The sequence below is a fragment of the Antechinus flavipes genome, chromosome 3 (assembly GCF_016432865.1).
Source record: "Antechinus flavipes isolate AdamAnt ecotype Samford, QLD, Australia chromosome 3, AdamAnt_v2, whole genome shotgun sequence".
Classification (NCBI taxonomy): domain Eukaryota; kingdom Metazoa; phylum Chordata; class Mammalia; order Dasyuromorphia; family Dasyuridae; genus Antechinus; species Antechinus flavipes.
In genome coordinates this window covers 538,119,217-538,136,023 of record NC_067400.1, presented here as the reverse complement: position 1 = coordinate 538,136,023, position 16,807 = coordinate 538,119,217, and the positions used below count along the sequence as shown (strand labels likewise).

The following is a 16,807-nucleotide window of genomic DNA, read 5'->3' as shown; positions in this document are numbered from 1 at the left end:
TCTCTTTATAGTTAAGTCATGAGAGCATATAGCACAAATATTGTGTTTGGATGCATCTGCAAAGGTATTTGGTCTTTTAAGAGGAACATTAGAAACTTTTTCTTCAAGAATCCATTGCCAATTATGTAAAAGTCTGGTTATCCATGGCTAATAAAATTTGCCATTCTGGGATGGTCTCACAGCACACATTAATTTGTGTATTGGTGTAAAAGGTCTTGTCCCAGATAATTGTACTGCTCACTTAATGGTCTTTAATAAAATGCTAGCCACAAGCACTGGGTAAGGAGTAAGGCTTTGTTCTGGTTGTGCTGGGAGGTTCACCCACTCTATCACACTATCTCCTTGATGAAGGACTGCTGTGGGTGCCTCTTGTGTGGCAAAAACTGATATTTCCAAGAGTTTTTGAGTGACTCTTTTAACCACATTGGATAAAGCCAGTTCAACTTTTCTCAAAGCCTCTTGAGCTTCTTTTGTAAGCTGTCTTGGTTATTTTAAAGCACTTTCTCCCCTTAAAATGTCATATAATGGTTGTAATTGATAGGTAGTCAAGCCTAACACTGGTCTCATCCAGTGGATATCTCCTATCAATTTCTGAAAATCACTTAAGGTGTTTAGCTTCTCTGTTCTTAAGGACAGTTTTTGTACTGTAAGCACCTTAGGGTATACTTCATATCCTAAATATTGAAAAGGAGCATGTCTTTAAATTTTCTCTTCAGCTATGTACAATTTGTAATTCCTTAGTGTTTCTATGGTCTTTTATAGACATGCTTCTAACATTTGTTCCTCAGGTGCACATTCCAATATATCATTCATATAATATAATAGCATAACTTTTGGAAATGCTTTTCTTACTGGAGCAAAAGCAGCAGCAACATACATTTGACACATAATGGGGCTGTTTTTCATTCCCTGTGGCAAAACTGTCCATTCATATCTTTTATAAGGCTCAGCTAAGTTAATGCTGGGCATTGAAAAGGCAAGTCTTTTCATATCCTTCTTATCCAGAGGGATAGAATAGAAACATTCCTTAATATCTATGACCCAAAGAGGCCATTCTCTAGGCAATTGAGTAGGAGATGGAAGTCCAGGCTGAAGAGTTCCCATAGTTTCCATCTGTTCATTTACTTTTCTTAAATCAGTGAGCATCCTCTATTTTCCAGATTTCTTTTTTACAACGAACACTGGGGAATTCCAAGGACTCAGAGAAGGTTGTAAATGCCCTTGTTCAAGCTGCTCCTGTACTATATCTAATAAGGCCTGAATTTTATCGCTACCTTAGGGCCACTGTTCTATCCACACTGGTGTATCAGTTTTCCATTGGATAGGAATAGGTGAAAGTGTTGGCAGGCCTTCAACAGCAGCCCTGATTAAAAAACCGAAGTATTCATTTTTAACCCTAATTGTTGTAAAACATTTCTTCCCACAGATTGATGGGGATTTTTTCAACTATAAAAGGGGTAAAAACTCCTGTTTTGCCTTCAGAAGTCCATCTCATAGGGGCAGCACTAACTTCAGCTGCTATTGATCCTCCTACGCCAGACATATAGGTGTCTGCTTTAATCTTTGGCCAGTGACTGGGCCAATTGGCACCTCTAATGACTGTACGATCTACACTTATGTCTACCAATCTTCTAATGGTAGGCCATTTATATAGATCGTGAGCATAGGTCAGTCAGCTGTTACAGCTACTGTCCAGTATATTCCTGGATTTTGTGGTCTAGAGTCAGAATCTGGGTGACTATCACCAGTTGCTTATTAGGATTCTGTATGAGTAAACCTGATGCTACTACTTCTCCTGTATGATAAGTCACACATTGTCTACCTGTATTAATGACTGGGATATTATCTACACATTCCCCCATTTCCCACATCAGTGTGTGGATGGACACTGTTTTGTACGTATAAAAAGGAGGTGAAATGGTCAAGCCTACTTTGCCTGGAGGCAAGGGATCCATAGGCTGGAGAGGAACAGATTTCACCTCTCCAGGGGGTATCTCAGTTGTCCCAGCTGCATACAGCTCTATTCTCCCCAATTGTAATTCCCTTCTGCCATCAGGTTGCTTCCTGGCTAGTTGATTGTGTAATCCCTTTCTTTCATCATATAGCTTCTTGGCTGATTGGTCATGTCTGGGTATTAAACTTCTAGGCACTCTCTGGGTGCACCATTGGCTGCCATCATTCCCCAAGTGTTTTTTGCTTTGGGCCCTGGGGCTGGGCCCCTCATCCCGTTTCCCTGAATCAGTCTACATTCTGAGGCCCAATGGAAGCCTCTGTTGCATTTTGGACATGGGGTATTGGGTCTTGTTCTCCCACCCTGTTTTCCCATTCTGTCTCTATACCAACATTGAGCTTTCAGATGTCCTGCTTTTCACACTGAAAGCATCTTCGAGTCTCTCTGGAAGTTCCTTGTGAAAAGGGACCCTGTCTCCCCATGTTTGGATTTTGGAAAATCTGCATCATAACCTCGCTATAAAAGGCATTTGTGCCCACTGTGACATAGCGTCTTATGAGCTCCTCTAAAGGAGCATCCTTGTGCAGTCCTAGTATAATTCTTCTGCAAACCTCAATAGCATTTTCCTTAGCAAGTTGCCCTATCAAAATGTCTGTTACTGCATTTTCCCCATTTGTTCTTGTGATAGCTGTCTGCAAACGTCCCACAAAGTCAGCAAAGGGTTCATTTGGCCCTTGTGTTATTTCTGTGAAGGCCTCACCCTTGTCATCTTTATTGGATGAAGTGGAGAGAAGCCCATGCTCTGATAGCATTAGTAGCAATTTGTTCATATGCTGCTATAGAATAATTAATCTGTATTGCAACATCTGCATAAGGACCTATACCTGTTAGTAGGTCACAGGTGATTGCAGCATGAACTCCACTTTGACTATTTTGTTGGGCTTGTATCCTACAGAGCTCACTATATTCAGAAAGCCACAAGTAGTTTTGTCCAGGTTCTAGACATATCCTTGCTATAGATTTCCAGTCATTAGGGGTCAAGATTTCAAAAGCCAAATTCTGTAATAACATCTTAACATAAGCTGATGTAGCCCCATAAAGACTGCAAGCCTTTTTCAAGTCTTTGAGGATTTCTATATCAAAAGGAGCGTATCTTCTACTTTCTTGACTTGAAGAATTAAACTGTTGAATTACTGGAAAAAATGTGGTGTTGAAATTCCAATACATCTCTCCCTTCCGCTTTGGCCTTAATTAGTCCCTTTTGCAATCTAGTTATAGGAGCGGCTGGATGCTGGGGGGGAGGTGCTGGTGCTGTCACTGCCTCCCCTCCCCCGCCACTATCCCTCCTCCCTCCATCCCAGAGGGTGGAGTTGATGGAGGAGAGTCAATTACCTGCTCCTTAGGTTGGGCCGAAGCTGCCTCAGATTCACCCCACCCTTAAGCCTCACTTAAGTCTCTATGCCCTTTGGGGATATGGTTATTAATCTGTTCTTTGTCTTCCTCCTTTATCTCAGGCTTCCCCATTTGGCTATTCCTAAAGTTTTTTCCTTTTCTTCTATAATTTAATATGGTATCTTAAGGCCAACTGTATTATATTGTATAAATAGAATGCCTTGATGGAAATTGAATGAGGACTGTTTTCATTGTAATATGTGGAGAGCTATTGACCAATCAATGCCCAATTATCTGGAGAGATTTGCTCTTCCTCTAAGAACCAAGGGGAGGTGCATTTTAATGTACCCAGAAGTCTAGCTGTCTGTTCCCAAGTTATAAATAGCCCTTGATCTTCTATCAGCTTAAGCAGGCTTTCTATAGCACCACTCCTGGGTGGGGGGGTAGGGATGGGGGATGGAGAATCTTTAGCTAGCATCTGTCCCATTTCAGCCAAAAAAGGTTACTAGTTTAGTCTTTAAGAAAATAAGTTCCCTATTTGTCTATTACAATATTCACCTAAGTTCCTGGTCACTGGAGACTTCTTCAGTGAAAGTAGGGTCCTTGGTTCCCACGCTTGGGCGCCAAATGTGTTGACCGCATATTTAAAATCATCTGGAGTCAGGAATTCAGGTTAAGGGAAAAATCTTCAATCTTTATTCTCAGTAGAGGGGAAGAAGGATTGCGATAGCAATATGGGCAGCTGTGACAGGAAGCCAGCTAGCAGAGGAGGATCGGAGGTGAAGTGCAGTCATGATAGCAATGTGAGCAGCTGTGACAAGACTCCAGCCAGTAGTCTCTCCTTCTGCTTCCCTTTCCATTCCCCTGCCTCCACCGACCAAAATCATCATTTCCTATAGAACACATCAGAGTGGGTGGGGCTATTCTTTCTCCAGGCACATATATTAATACAGTGTGGTCCAATTACTATTCAGCCTCACGTGCTTGGGACTTCAGTGCATGAACTCAAGCCTCAGCCCATTACATGTAATGTGCATGGAAAAAATAAAAATGGCTAGTGATATATGATTGAAAGTTTGTTTTTAGTCACTGGGTTCAAATGAGATTATATATGTGATATATATGTTTTGTTAGCTTTAAAGATCTATATGAATATTAATTGTATCTTTCTTCCCTCTCTCCCTCTCTTCCTTCCTTCCTTCCTTCTTTGTTTTCTTTTTTGTTTCCCTTTATTTTCCAGTTTGTGGTTTAATTTAGTTATTGAGATTTTTTAAATGTCATATTTAGTTTTCTTGAAATTGAGTCAGTTAAAAATTACCCTGGCATGGATTCTGTCAATATAAAGTAATTATTAAATAAAAATTAGAAAAAAATTGAGGTAAAAAAAAAAAAAGAAAAGAAATTGAGTCAGTTTTTTGGTTTTGCTAATGAAAATTGAGACAAAATAAAATGAGGTAAAAAAGGACTTCACAGTTTCTGTTTTGAAATTGAAATTCTTTAAAATTTGTGAACTAATCAATTAAATAGTTTCATTTACATGATATTTTACTTCCAAAACATGTCCATAAGACTAATAAATAACAAATTCCCAAACTAGAGATCTGTCATAAAAGTATATTATAAAGTAGAAAATTTCCATAACATTGTTTTCATTGAAGAACATAGTTACAAAGAGATTATGACAAGCAAAATAAAGAAAGTAGTAGTCAAGCTACTTTGTTCACTCCACAATAAATCAGCAGAAAATGAAGAAGATGTTAAGGCTACAAATCTTAAAATTTCAATTAATTTTAATGAAGTTATGCAATGAGTTGCCTGTCAAGCTCCAGATTCTTCAGTCTTAGACTGAAATGTGAAAGCATGTTCAAGGAATATGAAAAATTGATAAGCAAGTTACATTTGTAGCATGTTGCTTTCATTAACTTTCAGAGAAGTTACTCAATAAAATTTTATTGAGTATCTACTATATGTCAAACACTGTTCTAAATAGTAGGAATACAAAGAGAGACAATAGTCCCTATTCTCATGAAGTTCACAATCTAATGGCAGAGAAAACATATAAACAACTATGCACAGACAAGATCTATACTGAATAAATTGGAGATAACTAACAAAGAAGACAATAGAATGAAGACTGCTTGAGATGGGCTTCTTGTAGACGTTAGCTGAAACTTAAAGGTAAAAGTAGAGATGACACCAGTGACGTTGAAAAGTGATTAGTTTTCTCTGGCACCTTAAATTTAGTCAGTACCAATGGCTATAGCTATTTTTATTTTACTAATTTGATAATTCAATTAAGTAAATATTTATTAAGTATAACACATCAATTTAATATGAAATTCTACATATGAAATTCTTTGTTCAGGTTCATTTTTTTTTTTTTTTTTTTTTTACCTCACAATTCAGAAAGACTTTTGTTGAACTGAAGATGGTCCAGCATCAGGAAGCCATAATGGTGAAGGACCTTAAGTCCTTATCTGATGTAGCTGAGAACAGTTAATATAGAAAATTGGAGAGTTATGAAAGGTGCGACAGATGTCTTCAAGTGTTTGAAGGGCTGTCATAAAAGAGAAAGATTTGACTTGTTCTATTGGGTCCCGGTGTAAAATGAAAAACTAAAAGCCATGGGTGATTTGTGGCAAAGTGGCAAATGTAAGCTCCATGCCAAAACTAATACATCTATCTCAAAGTGAAATGAGCTGCCTTAGGAAATAATAGATTCTCTTCTTTGGAGATATTAAAGACAGGCTGATTGAACATTTGTTGAACTTGGTCTAGGAGGGATTCTTTTTCAGGCATGAATATAATCAAATGACTGAAAAGATCTTTTAAAATTCTTAAATTATTTAATTCTGTGTTTTCTGGTGGACCATGTTTTGGAATCATAAATTTTTAGATCTATATGAATATGAGACTATTCAGTTCAACTCCCTCATTTTATAAATGAATGTGAGGCATTATTCTGGGTATTAATTATAAATTAAAAATGAAAAAATCTTTCTTCAAGGCGCTTAGAAGGGGAAACTACTAACTATAATATGTGTATAGTTATATATATGAACATATATATGTGTTCATACAGAGTTTCCAAACTTAAAATTAAAGTATAGCTTCCTCCTGAACCTATCACTCCTATTGAATCATAAATGTACATACTTACATAATACACACATATATGCATATACAAACATATGTGTTTACCCCTCCATTCATGTACTGATCTGAGAGTAGTCTACTAAAATAAATAGAGATATATGGTCTTGGAGTTATTTCTTACAGACACTTATATGTGGTATAAACTCAACAAATCACTTCACCTTTCATTGCTACAGACAGCTTTCTTAAGTTACCCAAAAACTATCACTTAAACCACTTTAAAAGGGAGTTTTTAAATTTTGAGCTCCTTATACCAATGAAGCCACAGGTGTAAATGTGTATATAAGTCTAATATATGGTAGAATTAATTTCATCTATTATATTTTTCAGTTCTATAAAAATATAGTTATGTTATAAATACATTTTTTCAGGGTATGCCTGTTTATATGCACAGTCATTTTTGGTTGCTTGAGGAATACAGGAAGGTTTTGTTCCTCTGTTTTTCCATCTTTCCAAGAAACCACAATATTGTTACAGGGTGTGCTGAATGTTTTAGTACAGTTTTAAATTTTAATAATTAAAAACTTTCTGATGCTTGAGACATGCTGTATGTGTGAGTTGAGCAACAGACTTTGTTTTCTTCTAATTCTTAATATCTGAGTGAAGTTGGGCTAGTCACAACCTCTCAGGTCCTTAAAGTCTTTACTGTAAAATGAGGTTTTGTGAGTTACGACTTTTGAGGTTCCTTTTACTTCTAAGTCTTTGATGTTGATTTTAATTTAATCCTGGGCTGATATAGAATTCTGAATAATATAATAACAAATTGTAATCCTCCTTTGTTCTTCCCAAGTTGATGACTGAATTTTTGACTCATCACATTTGTCTTTTGAAGTAGAAAAGGATAGGTACCATATGTATATCGAGCTGAAGGATGCAGCTTTTCAGAACTTATTCTCCCATTCAGTGGCAAATCTAAGACTTTGCGATAGATCTATAAAGTGTTAACTTAAATTTTTTTTATAACATTAGATTATTACATATTTTGGACCTTACCTCACTAAAATGACAGATTTTGTCATGTTTTTAGCTCATCCTTGTAGATCCATCTATTTTGGGAATGTTCAGTGTGAAAATGTCTTTTTACAAATATAGGTAGGCAAATTATCTTTAACATAGTTTTAGAGAACTACTTGTATCCAAGCATGTGTGTATTTTAAATATGGATTTGTTTGGAAGAGAGAAAAAAAAAACTATTCTGAATTTGGTGAGATCAGGTGACAACTCAGTATTGTCTCTTAACAAGTAAAATACATTATATATTTATGTAAAAGTGGAGCTATTCTTATGGGATTTGAGAAGTGGAATTTAGTTCTAAATTCTTTATAGAAAAAATTGTTCATGATATAGGTAAAACAAATTAAAATATCAAAAAAGTAACATTTTTAAAGGAAAATTCTAGAGTATATCACAACATTTTATGGATAACAAATTTTTATTTTCAAGAAGCACAGCCAATTTTCTCCTTTAAATATGATTAAGAATCATTATGAACAAAAGAACATAGCTTATACTGTTTTCACTGCAATGTTAATATATGTATATTTAATATTCAATGATATGATAACTATTTTCTATCAAATATAATACCATATTATAATAATAACAATACTATACTACTACTATTACTATTACTACTACTATAAAGTATTTATCTTCTTTTCTAGGAATTTAAGGTTAGACTAGGTTTTTTTTAACCAAAAGTTAAAAAAAAAAAGACTAGAAAATTATGGCACCAATTGAAAAAAAGAAAAGAAAAAACCAAAATAACATTGAAAACATTCCTCATGTATTGAAACATAATTGAGTTTTTAGAGTCAGAGTTGGAAGCAACATGAATCATGAAATTCAGATCCTTTTTATGTAATTTATTTTCATTTTGATTTATTTAATCAATTTAATTTGATATGATAGTTTTCAACAACATTTCTGACAAATGGTCATTCAACCCCTGCTCACACATCAACAAAATTATGGAATTAAATACCTTATATGATGGCCCATTTCATTTTTGGACAGTTCAAATTGTTAGAAATTTGTTTTAATCTTTTTTTTTCTGAAACTAAGTATAGAATCATAACATCATTGAATTTAGTCAGAAGTATTTTGTATAGTATAAAACATAGGACTTTGATCTGGATGGATCTTCCTAGATCATTTAGTCCAATTATCCTATTTTGAATGAGAAAATTGAGGGGGGAAAAAAAGTTGAAATAAGTTGCCTAGCTTAGACAAGTTTACGTGTCAGACTAGAATGAAAACTTATGTGTTCTGTCATCTTCAGTGGTTAAATTCTACTTTGACTAGGAGTAGCTCATTTTCTATACCTTCTTTTTAAAATGTGCTACCCCAAATGGAACATAAAATTCTTAATATAATCCGACCAGTAAAGAATATGTTCTTTATATATATATTAGAATTGTTATTAGAATTGTTCCTCTCCCCACTAAGACATTATTTTAATATTTTAAACTAAAGTCACATTAGATTTTATTTTTCAAAGTTATATTACACAATTAATGCATGGGAACATGCAACAGTAATAGGAAAATACAAAAAAAATGCCTCCAACATAAATTATAAGAAAATATTTTTGCTGTTATATATTCTATGAGAATAAATCTTATAAAATGTCATCTACATCGTATTTTATATATTAAATAATGTTTTATATTATGACATTTAATTTATAATATTCAAAAGTTTTTACATAATATATTTGATAGTTTACTTTCTAATGAATGATTAAAAAATAAGCTTTTTACTCTAATTTAAAAGAAAATTTATCTATGATAGAATAACGTTAGATATTCCACAAATAAAGTTTCTTTTGAATTGCAATGCTTTTTATAAACATTTCCAAAAAGCCAGACTCAAAGATAATTCTCTTATATGCTTGCGTTTGTTTCAGAGGATGACTTCATAGGTAAATTTTACAAAGAATTTAATCAGGAGCCTCAAATTATATCAGAATTCAATTCATTTAATAATAGATGAGTAACTTCAACATAAAGATGGGCATAGGACAGGATGGTATATACTACATTGGAAAAATCTTTCAAGACTAAGAAATGAGAGATGCTAAGCCTTATAGGCTATATAATATACTTTTGCCTATATATTGTACTACTTTTTCTGAGAATAAAACTAGGATATATTGGAAAGATAAGTACCAAATGACATCACACAAATGTGAAAATATTTTATTCTTATAGATAGCAATCAAAAGTCAGTTATTGCAATAACAAATATTAACTCCTCTTCATGCCATTTAAGACTTTTCACAAAATAGTACTTTCTTGGCATTTAAATGCCCTAAATGAAGGTAAAGATTATTTTCCTGCATGTTCTTTGTATCTTTTATATTTAGCACAGTGACCGGTACATAGTAGGCACTTGTTTGTTCATTTAATTCTTCACACTACTCTCCACTATCCAATAAGCTGACTCACTTGACATTCCTCACATGAGTATGACTTTTTGCTCTGAGAGCATCCCTTATTCCTGAAATGTTCAACACCCATAAGTCAGTCTTGTGGAACTGCTGGTTTTCTTCAAACCCCCCTTGAGAAGTACATGATATGAGTGGCCTTTCTTGACTCCACGGTTTCTATTGCTTTTCCTTGGATGGTTTCTTTTTATTTAGCTTGTATATATCTTCTATATATACTTATATATGCATTTGTCTTATTTAGAATGAAGCTCCTTGAAGTCACCTTTATTTTTGTTTGTGTATCACCACTGCCTGACATAGTGACTCGCATAAAGTTGTCACTTATAGAAATTTTTATTCATTAATAACCAATAAGCAACTAACAAATGTTTAATTAAAAAGACAGCTAGGTGGCTCAATGTATGGACTCCTTGTTTCGGAGTTAGGAAAATCTGTTTTGGCAGATGGTCCCAGACTCTTGTAGCCATTTCTATCTGCCTCAGTTCTTCTATGATAAAATGAGGATAATAAAAGCACCTATCTTTCAGAGTTGTAAGGATTAACTGAGGTGATATTTATAAAATGCTTGGTATAGTTCCTGGCCCAAAATAGATATTTAATAAATGCTTATTTTCTTTTTTTCTTCCTACTTATTGACAGGCATAGGACACGATTTTTTTTAAAGCAATGTAGCATTTCTGTGTTTTTGGTTCTATGCCATCAATTCATGTATTTGTTAGAACAAAGCTCAATAGCAATAGCAAGCTAAAGAAAAAATATAAAAGGATAAAAGCCAGTCCAATGCCAGTCCAACATATTTAAACAAATTATCAACATTAAACAATATTAAATGAATAAAGAAAACAACATTGACATAGACTGCATAATTTTCACAATGAACAGAAAAACAAATTAAAGAACAAAAAACAAAAAAACAGAAACGAAAACAAAAACAAACCCTGGAACGTGCCTAAACCAATCCATGCAATGGCAGCATAGACAATACTACTTTAGAGTATAGATTTATTTGTTAAATTTTATAGAAGGATTTGGAGCACTATCATCTGATAAGGTAGCAATAAGAATAATAAGATTTTAGATAAATTGTTGAAAGACATAGACTGACAGACAGGCAGATAGATTTATAAAATATTGAATAAACGCAAGTAATTCAAGTGTGACAATTCTTTGTGTTAAGGAACTCATATTTTAATGATGGAAAACAACATATCAAGGGGTGGCAGAAGGAAGAAGAGTACTTAAAATGGGTCATGATGAGGCTCCCTGAGACCTACCTAGATAAGGCAATAGATTAGATGTAAAAGCTAGTGAATTCAAAAATGGAATCTTTCTGGTGGGAGATTTGTGTTTTGTTGAATAGTTACCAGGGCAATATCATGGAGCTCTGGGCTCTGGCTTGATAAGATGAAATATTAGCTGTTTTTCAGAGGATACTTAAGTATACAACATACTTGGTGGCTCATTCAGAGAGAACATGTAAAAATTATCAAGATTTCTATATCAAACCCATTTTCTTGGCAATGAAAATTTGACTACCACTATACTAATAATAATATAAGTACAAAAAATCAAATCATATTTATATTTATTTTGTTGTTCAGGCATGTCCAAGTCTTTCTAACTCCACAAATCATAGCATGCTAATACTGTTCAAGGGGTTTTCTTGGCAAGTATGGTGGAGTGGTTTCCCATTTCCTTGTGCAGTAGATTAAGACAAGAAGAGGTTAAATGATTTTCCCAGGATCACATAGTTATTATCTGAAGCTGGATTTGAATTTAAGTCTTCTTGACTCTAGTCTCAGTTCTCTATCCGTTGAGATACCTAGCTGCCTCTTAAATTTTTAAAAATAATATTTTTTAAAAAATTTTCAAAATGTGTGCAAATATAGTTTTTAACATTCACCCTTGAAATACCTTGTGTTCCAATTTTTTCTCTCCCTTCTCCCCACCCAATGCCCAGAAAGTCATGCAACATATGTTAAACATATGCAATTCTTCTACACATATTTTCACATTATCATGCTGCATAAGAAAAATCAGATCAAAAAGAAAAAATAAGAAAGAAAACAAAATGCAAGCAAAAAACAACAAAAATGTGAAAATATTATGTTGTGATCCACACTCACTTCCCACAACTTTTTCTGGGTGCAGTTGGCTCTTTCCATCACAAGACCATTGGAATCGCCCTGAATCACCTCACTGTTGAAAAAAGCCTTGTCTGTCAGAATTGATCATTGTATAATCTTGTTGATACTAAGTTCTTTTGGTTCTACTCATTTCATTTTAGTGTCTTTAGGCCTTTCTGAAATCATCCTGCTGATTGTTTCTTATAGAAAATAATATTCATAACATTCACATATCATAACTTATGCAGCCATTCTCCAACTGATGAGCATCCACTCAGTTTCTAGTTCCTTGCTATAATAAAAAGGGATGCTACAAACATTTTTGCACATGTGCACCCTTTTTTTTCGCCTTTTGTATGATCTTTTTGGAATATAGGCCCTATAGAGACACTGGTGGATCAAAGGGTATGCAGAGTGCGATGTTTCTTTGGGCATAATTCCATATTGCTCTCTAGAATGGCTGGATCAGTTCACAGCTCCACCAACAATGTATTAGTATTCCAGTTTTCCCACATCTCCTCCAACCTTTATCATTCTCTTTTCTTGTCATCAAAGCCAATCTGAGAGGTGTGTAGTGGTATCTCAGAGTTGTCTTAATTTTCATTTCTCTTATCAATAGTGTCTTAAAGCCTTTTGCCTCTTGTATTTAAATAAAAGGTATAAATGGTATATAAAAATGAGAAGAGCCAAACCAAATATTCACAGAAGAGGTCTGGATTAAAGGTGACATTATTTTGTGGTAAAGGAGTAGATGGCAATGATCAGATAATACATGTAATAATCCATTGTTGGAAAAAAGCAACCAATAATATATCAGTAACAACTGACGTGTATACCATCTTTCTAATATATATTAATTATGAAAATAATCTATAGAAATATTGAAGATACTTTTGATAAGGGAACAGGGAAGTTTTATAAACTGTACTCTTAAGCAGACCACATCTTTTCAGTTCTACAATTGGTTAGCACATGCAGGGAATATTACATATGAATGTCACTGTACTTATTTAAAAAAATTAACTTTAAAAAATAAAACATTTGATTCATTTGAACAAATATAGCACCTTCCTCTAATGTATTAGTGCATACATCTAAATAAGGCAAAATCTCTTGAAAGATGGAATGACAGTGAATTCTTTGTTGGTTAGCTCTCTGATTATTATCACAAAAGTAATAAAATAGGAAGATACATTTCACTAAAGGTATTTTCCATTCTCATGAAGATGTCTTTGTGTAAGAACTTAGGTATTCTTTTCCAATTGATATTGTATTAACTATGTCAAGCCCTGAAGAATTTTTGAAAATACAATCATTAATGACTTGTACTATGGAAAAGACCAAGTTGACAAAGAATGACTATTGTTCAAATTTCTGGTGAACTTTTAGATGGCCAACCCATAGATCTCTTATCTCATCTTTACATATGTCTTGGAAAGACTCCTCATATGGACAATTAAATATGTTCAGAAAAGAATAAGAGGGACTGGAAAGGGGAAGGAATAGCTTTGATTAATTTTGTGAAGTTTTGCAGTACTCTTAAAGGCTCCAATATACACATGGAACAAAGATGTTTATAATATAGATGTTTTTATAATAATGCTGTATTACTATGATTCAGGTAAAACCACTATCATAGAAGGGTATTCAGTAGGGTAATGACAAGGTATATCATGATTCTGAGTATATCATTAATGATAATTATGCAGGAGACAGCATAAGAGTTATCATTAAAGAGACTTATGATAAGAAAAGTTGTTAGGATTTCTGGGAACACATAGCAAAAGCAAGGAATAATTGATGGACAGTTTGTGTGTTACATTGATATACAGTCAATTTTAAAAGCTAGTGGAAGACCCTCACTTTGTTGGATGGGTTCCTTGAGAAGGATGTAGATAGGAGATTAAGAATTGCACAGATTGAAGCTAGCTAGGTAAAATTAAATTGAATTAATCAAGGAAATATTCTTGTCACAAGTCCATGAAAGTACTGAAATTTTTGAAGATCGATCCTGTGATAAATATTGGGAATTCAAATCTAAAAACCAAAATAATTCTTGCTCTTGAGGAGTTTATGTTCCTGGGGACAGAGTAATGCATATAAAAACAACATCAAATATAACAAACAAAGTTCATATTTGTATAATACTCTCTAGTTTACAAAGTGCTTTTCTTTATGAGGGAGTAAATTAGGTTAATCAAATTGTTATTTTTCTGTTTTAAAGTTAAGGAAACTAAGGTCCAAAGAGTTTTTTTTTTTTAACCTCACGGAAGGAAAATCTGGATTTGACTCCATGTCTTCTGATTTCCAGTTCAGTTTCTTTCTTACTTTTTTTTTGTCATTCTGTGTTGTGTCTAATTCATGAACTTTCTCATAATTATTTTATTTTTAATACGATCTTAGTTTATATATTTTGGCTAATTATGGTGTTTTGCTCAATATTGTTCAGACTATTCTTTAATATGGAATTAAGTGTTTCCATATTATTATGATGAGTAAGGGAGATGAAATAGAATGGTTCACTGTGTTTATGTCAGCTTGGGAAAAAAATAAACCTCAATATTAATTGCAGATGTGTGTGTTATAGTAAATAGAGAGCCAGCAATTGGATCCAGAAGACTGATGTTGAAGCCTCTGATACCTACTTTCTCTGTGACATAGGCAAATCAAAGAACTCTTAGTATCCTTAGATAACTTTCTAGCTATAAGATGACTTATTGGTATGCTTTAGTAGAGGGAGTCTTCAGACTGAGAGATTCCTAAATAAAAAAAATCACAGATTAGGATCCAAAATAAAATACAAAATTTGACAGATACTTTTCAAAATCTAGAGTTATTACTAAACTCTCCCCATACATATCAGTAAAATCATCTTTTGTGTTGAACTAACTTCACTTCTGATATACCCTACAGAAGCTTTACTCTGACCTTCAATATTTTAAATGCTTAAATGAATGTCCTTTGTAAGAAAATAATCTTAGAGTTAACATTTTTCAAAAAGCCTCTTTAGATCTTTAATCTTTAGCTCTCTTCACACATCTTTTGTCCTTTTATATCATTCATATTTCTTTCATGACTAAAGTTAAAATTGAATCAATAGAAAAGGATTATGGAAACTGTAAGTAATACGTGGACTTAAAGGCCATTTATTCCAATTACCTGACCAGGAATCTTTTCTCCAGCAAAATTATTCATCTCTTCTTCCTGTCCTATCTACTCATCCCTAACCTAGGGGCTTTTATGTATTTGTATCATAATTCCTTGCTTTATAATAGACTGTTTCCTGTTCAGAGGGTTTAGTTTTCCTTTCTACAAGAAGGCCCTTCTCACTTTTATCTTTCTTTTTGACATCACATTATTACACCTTTCAACTTTCTACTATGTTAGGATTGTTCTCTGGCACTTTTCACCTTTTGTCTTCTTTATATTCTACTTAGAGTAGAACATTTATTTCTTTTAAGGGACTCTTCATTCTCCTGGGGTACCTGAAAAAATGCAATTTTCCTCTTCCCTAGTTCAGAGGCCAACTTGCTTGTTGATTCTATCTGAGAATGGCAGATGTACCAAAATGTTACATATTTTGCAAATTACTAGAATGCTGGTCTTTCCTTTTCTACTTACTCTCTCTTTCTATCGCTCTCTTTCTTTCACTGTCTTTGCCTCCCTCTCTCCTTCCCTCCCTCCCTCTCTGTGTACTTATAGGAAAATGAGTAGCAAATATATAATATATCTTATTGAAAATTTGTTTATTGTTTACACATTATGATCAGATCATGGGAGAGTCCATTTTCTAAAAATCTTTGATGTGTCTTTGTAAATCAATAATGTCTGCTTTTAATCAATATTATTCTCAGAAAGTAAACTAAATTATGAATATTATATTCTCTTTTAAAATTAGAAAGGGTCTTTTATTTCTCCTGCTTTTTCTTAAATTCTATCATGTTGGGTCATATGTATCCATGTATCCAAAGGACAACAAGCCCAAACATACTACAAAGGGTTGTGTCCTTATTTTTATGTCGTTTTGTGCATAATGTGACTTGAACTTTAGACATATTACAAGAATTTTAGACAAGTTCTTGGGGATAGTGTTCATTGGGATATAGTTTTCTCATTATCCAGAATAAAATGTAGTTCTGCACTTACTTAAAGTCTTAGAACTATCATAGTTCAGAGGTAAAAGGGATCTTAGAAGTCACATAATCCAAATCCCTAATCCTTAATTTGACTGATGCTAAACTGAGGCCTAGAAACTTCACATAACCTTTATAAGATCACATGGCGAGTAAATGTCAAAGCTGAGGCTAGAAGTTGGACCCCTGCATTTTGTTGCCTCTATTCATTCATCTTTAATTTTCAAAGATTTATTCAGGAGACTAAGGGTTGCTTACCATTTTTCTAGCATCTGATCTTTGTTTCTTTTCTCCCACCTGCCCTTACTTGTATTTTCATTTTAGAGGGCTCCTGAAATATCAAACTAATCTCGATGCACACCCTCCTGGCTGCCTCAGTCCTAATAGAACTCGCCAACTGAATATTCCCCTGCCAGAATATTTCTCGGAGCACGTTCCTGAACCCTTCCCTGGAGGATTTGTAAATTCCGAGCTGTTTATACAGAACAAGTTTGTGAAAATCTGTGCAGAGGAGCCCAAGTTCCAAGCAAATTTTCCTCAGGTCAGCTCAATCCTATGATTTTAGTCACGTCAACGTTTCTGGCTGTAGACGTTGCTC

General features: G+C 33.8%; 1 protein-coding gene across 3 annotated transcripts in view; it reads left to right on the top strand.

Annotated features, from left to right (window-relative positions):
* NOX4 (NADPH oxidase 4) overlaps nucleotides 1-16,807 on the top strand; it is a 254,554-nt gene that overhangs the window by 87,198 nt on the left and 150,549 nt on the right. For all 3 annotated transcript variants that reach the window (XM_051987303.1, XM_051987302.1, XM_051987304.1), the window contains one exon: nucleotides 16,534-16,750. In XM_051987303.1, coding sequence (XP_051843263.1) covers nucleotides 16,534-16,750 — 217 coding nt within the window. The remainder of the gene's footprint in view (nucleotides 1-16,533; nucleotides 16,751-16,807) is intronic.